Source organism: Cyprinodon variegatus, unplaced genomic scaffold (assembly GCF_000732505.1).
Source record: "Cyprinodon variegatus isolate N-32 unplaced genomic scaffold, C_variegatus-1.0 Scaffold1752, whole genome shotgun sequence".
NCBI lineage: Eukaryota > Metazoa > Chordata > Actinopteri > Cyprinodontiformes > Cyprinodontidae > Cyprinodon > Cyprinodon variegatus.
In genome coordinates, this window is record NW_015152205.1 from 51,373 (window position 1) to 58,723 (window position 7,351).

General features: G+C 35.2%; 1 protein-coding gene across 1 annotated transcript in view; it reads right to left on the reverse strand.

Annotated features, from left to right (window-relative positions):
• Positions 1-1,522: 1,522 nt before the first annotated feature.
• The window catches only part of LOC107104461 (cysteine-rich protein 2-like), a 17,583-nt gene continuing 11,754 nt past the window's right edge, over positions 1,523-7,351 (reverse strand). The window contains exons 3-8 of the mRNA XM_015404459.1: positions 7,073-7,130; positions 6,842-6,973; positions 6,571-6,639; positions 6,342-6,436; positions 4,935-4,992; positions 1,523-2,186 (exon numbers count right to left, since the gene is read on the reverse strand). Of these exons, the coding sequence (XP_015259945.1) occupies positions 2,122-2,186; positions 4,935-4,992; positions 6,342-6,436; positions 6,571-6,639; positions 6,842-6,973; positions 7,073-7,130 (477 nt within the window). The 3' untranslated portion in view covers positions 1,523-2,121. The remainder of the gene's footprint in view (positions 2,187-4,934; positions 4,993-6,341; positions 6,437-6,570; positions 6,640-6,841; positions 6,974-7,072; positions 7,131-7,351) is intronic.

A 7,351-nucleotide genomic window follows, 5' to 3' on the forward strand; every position in this document is an offset into this window, starting at 1 on the left:
ATTAATATATTAATACAACCATTGTACATCAAGTCCCTGAAAAAATTTTGATGAAGCAATCTTTAATTAAGGGTAAAGTGTGGTTTCCCAATACTTGCTTGATGTTAGTAGTCCTTAATTTATGCCAGCTGATGGATTAATAACCCTTCCAGTAATAGAAAAAGTAAACACAGAATACAAGATTTATTTCCTGCTAACATTCCAACCACTAAAAATAAAAAAATAAAAAAAACAGAGCGTTTATCTGGACCGGCCCCCATGCGAGTGCCCTCTAGTGGATGGAAAAGGTATTACATATACAACCCTGCTTTCAAAATTACACTTTGGTGTTACCTGTTGCAGAAAGCTAGTGTATTTTTCCCCCTCTGCTTTTGAGTTTAAAAACATTAAACATTTAAACTGAGTTTATCATAGTACACACTGGCAATGAGAGCTGTGAATTATATGAAGTCCACCAAAAAAAAAAAAAAACATTAGATCTATTTTCAGCCCAGTTGATGTGGTACATTAGTAGCTCCTGCAGTTCTACTTCTCTTAAAATGTGGCTTTTGTTGAAATTAACTGGATAGAAACGGCTTGGAAATAAACATCATTACAGTATTTTTTTTACTTTTATTTACTTCCAAAGAAATTCTTAACAGTAATTGTTTGAATACAGCTGCAATAAGTACAAAGACAAATTAAAATTTGGAAAAACCATCAAACAAATTTTGCACCAATAATTAATTGTGCAAATAATAAACTTTGACACAATATAACTATGTTTTATATATCATGGTGGAAAATTAAGAAAGATAGATTTGATGAGGGATTAAAACAAGAAATCATATAAAATGCAACAGATAAAATACAACTATGTGGAGTGTAATACATAACTATGACTCATCCTTTTAAGTACTGTTAGAATAAAGCCCTATTTGCAAAGGATAAATATTATCTGGGACCCCATGTGAAATGAATCACTTCCCTGCTCTGCTTTTAATGTGGTGTGTTCATATGGGTAACCAAAGATGAACCTTTTGCTGAAATTTACTGACATCTCCTGGAGATGACGTTAACATACAAAGGTTTGAATCTTACAGCACAATTCAATGAATGATGATCCAGAATTTGCATCTGATATTTCCTCCTTTCCTGCAGAAACAACTGCCTCACGTTTCATAAAACGGTACAAACAGTAGGACCCAAAAATTAAATAAATATTAAACTACTCTGGAAATGTGGTCCAAAATGTACAGAAACATGTACAGTTTAATGAATGACATGAAAAAAGTTGTATACTTATGCATTTAAAAGTTAACCTTGACATCCCTGATTGCAAGATATTTTATTAATTGTAATATCTTTTTTATGTTAAATTTGCATCTTAACACCATGCAGATGCAGTTAATAATAAACACTCTGGTCTGCATCTATCCAGTTTATCTTTAAATGTTTCTAAAAAAAATTCGATATGAAAATGGCTAAAAGTAAAATCAGTACCTGTCCTGGGGCAACTTTACCACAGGTCTGTAAAATCCCTAATATGTTTGCATTTTGAAGGTTATTCTTTTAAGTACAGTATACAGGAAGGAACATGACATCATAGACTAGAAACATCCCACAGTTTTATTGTATAAAACATTACAAGCAGCTGAGCAGCATTCATAACATTCAATAAAATGTTTGTGAGAATTCTTACTACACTATTTTTCGTTTTTCAAATCCAGGTGTCCAAAAAACACTGACAATAAAAAGGTGGGCTGGTACTTTGTTGTCGTACAGTACATATTGTTAGTGCACAAAAGTTTTATTAACCGACTAATTAAGGAAGAAGAAACACAGGAGCTTTAATCTACTACAATAATAGGTTAATAGTAACTATTTGGCAAAGAGAACAAATGAATGTAGATGTTAATCTCAATCTCACACGGGAGGACATATTAAAGGTTTTTTTTTTTTTTTCGATACAAAAAATAGATAATATAAACAATATACAAATACAACATAAATAACTAAGCAATCCATCCCTGTGATTGTATTACATATCATTTGTCACAATGACCATCGAAGGCAAATCAACGAGACGACGAGGCTCCTGCAGGTGTTTGTTTCTTCACGCGTTGGAAGCAGCGGCTGAGTTTAAGGCTGAGCTTCGGCCTCGGGATCGTCGTAGATGTAGCTGCCGACGCCGCCGGTGTTCACACCTGAAAAAAGAGGAGAACTTCAGAGGAACACTTCAAACTTCAGGGTTAAAATGAATTACAGCGTTAAAATATTCATGATTTTAAACTACAGGGATCATTCTGAATCCCTCTGGACTCTAAATTAATCAGTTTTATGATCATAAATTAAAATTAATAAAATACAGGGTGGTTATTCTTTCCTTGCCAGTAATAATAGTCGCATTTTGCTTTGTATGGTTCAATCACACGATTCTTATCCAGATGCACCTAAAATAGTTCACTGCTTTATTGTTAACGAGTAGTTCTCTATATTAGGCAGTTAAAACTTCTCCATTCTGATATCCCGATACTTGTCGTCATGGTTACTGATTGCCCTGCAATTAGACTCTTCTGTGCAATCACTGCTACTATGTTATTCGTATTTTGAGTAAGATTTTTGCTTGTTTGCATAAAGAACAGAAATAACAGATGTCTGCTAACAAAACCAGGCTATTGGTGTCAGTTTTGAGTCTTGGGTTGATCCAGAATAACACAAATCTTTAAGAACCCATTTGGAGAAGCGGCAGTGGTCGCCATGATAAGTGCTGTCCGAATAGAAGAAATGGAAGCAGGAATCTTCCTATCAACAGTTTGGTTAGCAAAGAGAGGTTGCTATATTCCTGTAGCTATATTGTTTCCCACAATCCTTTGCATAATAGGACATATAGGCACATTCCACTTAATGGAGTTGAAAAACAAAAAAGTTATTTAATGAGATGTACTGTGTGAGACATGCTAAGATTGTCGCGTTTGCAACATTTGCATAACTTTTGTTTTGTTGCATTTCTTTTCTGCGAGCTGTAGTGCCAATATGACTAACATCATCCATGTGCGTTTCCATCCTGTAATGATGCCATAAGGCTGAAGGCTGTCTGAATTCAGCACAGCAGTCTGGAGCTCCGTTCCTACCCTGGATAGTGCTCTTACTGATGACCACACAAGAGGAGAACAGATAGGAGATAAGAACAGGAGGTAGGAACTATATAAGCTGGAATCAGACAGGGACTGTAGCCAAGGGGTGGCCAAAGGTTGGCTAAGAAAGTCTTTAACCTGTTATTGGCCACACCCACCAGGTGGTATGTGGTGGAAGTAGCTGACATGACGTCTACTTTTAGTGAATCCTGGAACCTCCACAGCAGCTGACCAATCAGTGATTGTGTCCTGGTGTTTAACTGCCTTCAACTGTAGGAGTGTTCTCTGGTAAAACACCCAGGATTTAGCATTAGGGAGGTAAAGTGGACATGTAAATTAAAAAAAAGATATCTAATAACAAAGAATATCTGTTTAATGGCACTTTTTGTATTATTATTTTTGGACTGATATGAGTGCACACATTTGTACATCCTATGTCTCTGTAGATCACTGTCTATGGCCCAATCCCAAACAATCCCTTAAACAATACCCCTTAGCTATCGTGTGTTATCTTCTTTTGAGCCCATTTTTCTGAATTTTGAATGCTTTGATGTTTATTTTTTTTATTTTTTTTGTACTTTGGGAAATAAATGGATATTTTTTGTACAGCTTTGTCCTTTGCCTCATTGCATAGTCCTTTACATAAGGCAACAAATCTTTTTTTTTTTCATAGTAAAATTGTTTGCTTAAAATTGTTTAACTTGGAAGAAGCTTGCATTGCTTAATTAATTACTAATAAGTTTGCTAATCAACTGTATTTTAGGCAAAGGGCTTAATGCAAATATTCATTCACAGCCTAATTATAATTAAGATAAAAAATTTATTTTCACCCTATCTTTTAAGGACTTTATTGACTCACCTGCTTCTGTAACAACAGTAATCAAACACCGCTTCCCTCACAGCCCACAGACAGTGTGCCTCATTATTCCCCCTCTGACTGGGAAAAGTGTGGGCTTTAACATTGATTTGAAAATTTGCCTCATTAATGCTTCAGGTAAGTTTCCTCTCTGGTTCCATTAAATCTAGCCTGAGTTTGTCAGTGTTTTGATTTCACTGGCTTGCATCTCCTCGTAGGCGAAGTGTTTTAGCCGATTGCTTCATGTCAATTCAGCACCTCTGGAAACAGATATGTCCTTCTAAAACTGAGGATGGTGGCAGTGATACCTTCAAATAAATGTCCTAATTTTAATTTTAACTTTTATTTAGTATATTAAACATTAAGGACCACAACAAATTAGTTATGTATTGTTTACATTATTTAGTCATATTAAAACTAGCAACTACAGAATAAATGCTTTTTCCAGAACTAGATTGTGTGTATTATGGGGAGAAGGGGAAGTTATGTGTCTCTACAAGCGATGTTAGTTCTCTGTAATGAGAAACAAAGAACTGCTGATTAATATATGTGTATTTTTATTATCAAGGTCTTTGTGAAAATAAAGTCTGTTTTCAGTAATTTAATTGGAAAATTTGGATTTTGAGCTTATTCATTTTTGGATCAATTAATGCAGATTGACAATGAACTGGTTTTGGTCTCTACCAGTTTAGACCCCCCCTCAGTGAACAGTGGTTCCTGCATGGGCAGCAACATGAGACCTTTCTGTATTTGCCACATCCTTTCCACATTCTTTGCTTATTCTAGCACCTCTGCGACACAGAACACTCATCAGTTCACTTGTTCAACAAACATTGAGCAAAACTCCCTTTTACCAAGTTATAGTAAACTTTAAAAGCTGAAAATAAAAGTTCTATATTGAAATTTAGACTTTTGGTGGTTTTAATTTAAAACTTCTCATCAGAACCATAGAATAATTTTACCTTTGGGTCCAAACAGCACAGCGTAGCAGGGTTTGTGGCAGTAAGGCTGTCCATCATGCTGCAACAGGAGAAAAAGAGCTTAATTACTTTATAAATTAGTTTCTCTCTATTTACTTTTTTGACATTTCTTAACACTCAAAATATGTCAACTGCCACTAGTACTACTTTAAGTCCCAAGAATAGATTCAAATGATGTTTTTTGCACAAAAATCTGATAAAATGTATAAAAACAGACGCTTTAAAGCTCTTAGTTCCTGCTCTTTATTATAACCATTCTACAATCTGCTGTGATAAATAATCCTTCACATTGACTGTAAATCAACTTATAGTAAAACTAAAGTAAATATAAAGATAAAACAAATAAAATCAGCTTTGGGGGTGGATGGCAGTTAAACTGTCCAGTTGCTAAATGTTTTGGATAAGCAGATAATTAATCTATGCTATGGAGCTAAATTGGGGCCATGAAATTTGTTCCAAAACATTCAGTTTTGGAACGGAAAAAAAAAAAAAAAAACATTTTTAAGTTAACACATATTTTGAACAAAGGAAAATAATTTTGAAACTGTTTAATCTGAAAGATATAAAAACTTGCAAAAACAAGTTTGAAAAAAAATGAAACTGAAAAAAATAATAATAATATAAAGAGCTGAAGCTGAAGCATTTCAAATTTTTTTTTATTTTCAAAGCTCTAAACAATGTTTATCGATTATGCTTTAAAGACACTTGTAGTCCCCACCGTTCCTGAATGCAACATCTTTGAATACTCTGTCTGGGCGTCTAAACTGTCAGTCATCATTATAGAGCCCTTGTCCTATAAGCCCCGCCCCCAAACTAAGGGAGCAGCAGCTTTAACCAAGTAAAAAAAGCTGAAAGTGACAAAAAATTAGACCAGAAGAATACTTTTAAACTTTTAAATTTTGCTTAAGTTCAAAATCTTCCTTTAATTTACCTTTTTCAATGTTGTTTTTAAATCCTCAGAAATATTAAGATATTAATATTAATATAAGTTTCAAATATTTAATTTTTATATAAACAAATTATTAAACAATTGTTTTCAGTTTCAAAAAATGTCTTTGAACAAACTTTCTGGTCCCAGTTTAGCTCAATATTTATGCACTTAAAGTTATTCAGTCTTCTATAAACTGCATCCAATCAATCATCTGTGATTGCAGGATTTCTCTCTTGAAAACTTAAAAATACTTGATTGATGTTTGTGCTTCTCTAAATAGTTTAAACCAAACCCTTGTTGCCTTATTTCTGTTTCTACTGAAGCAAATCCCAGTTAGCTGTACAGCAGGCTTCATTTTTCACAGACTCCTACATTCTTCTAAAGATTAAACTCCTCTTGTTTGGCTGAATCCTGAATCCCAGCTGTGTTATTCTCCACCTGCAGCGTTCTTGTCTCACCTCTGCATGGCTGCCAGGAGCCAGAGTCTTACTGCACCTCTCGCAGCGAAGGCAAGGCCGGTGCCAGTTCTTCCCCAGAGAGGACACCTTCTCAGCTGCATGGAGAGACCACCATGGAGACAGTCACCATAGAAACCAGCCGACTGAGTCACCAAGACCCCTTTCTGACACTGATATGATACATGCAGATATTAGGAGACGTGTGAAATAAGGACACAGGTCTGCTCACCAAAGTACACCGTCTTGTTGCATCTGGGACAGATGTTTGGTCCTCCAGAGAAAGATGAAAAGCTTGCAGCTGGAAAAATGTTATTTAGTCAGATCATCCTTTGTATTTAGTTTAATATAAATTAAGTTTGGGTAAGTGGTGAATATATATTAGCTCTTTTCCATGTTTAGTTTTAGATAATTAATAAGAAACAAGAGTTTTTTTCAAAACTACTTTCTTTTCAAATTCCGATACGTGACCATTTTCTATTTGTGCTCCACATATTTCTCACCCTTCACTGGTCCCCGTGTGGGGGCTCGTTTCTCCTCCTCCGGTTTGCCGAGTGTTTCCATGGAAACGGCTGCAGGGGCCTCGTTGACAGGAGCGTCGTACACGTAGGAGCCGGCTCCACCGATGTTCACACCTGCAGAGAACACAGAAAAAAAAAGGTTCTGATGCCAGCATGAATTAGAGAAACTAGATTCCAACAACAAATGTTATTAATGATAAAACGAAACGGCACCTTTTGGTCCAAAGAGGGCAGCGTAACAGGGTTTGTGGCAGTAAGGTTTCCCATCATGCTGGATGAGATAAGATAGGACAGACAAAATAAGTTTTTCTTTTAATGGCTGAGTTAATAAAATGTTTATTTTTTCTAACGTTAAGATCACATAATATCAGCAAATAGACGAACTGGAGCTTTTTTTTATGTATTATGACAAAGAGGATCTTTTCTGTGCTTTTCTTTTGTCAAAGCTATTTATACCAGAGGACAAAAGAGCCCAAAATGTATGGAGGATAA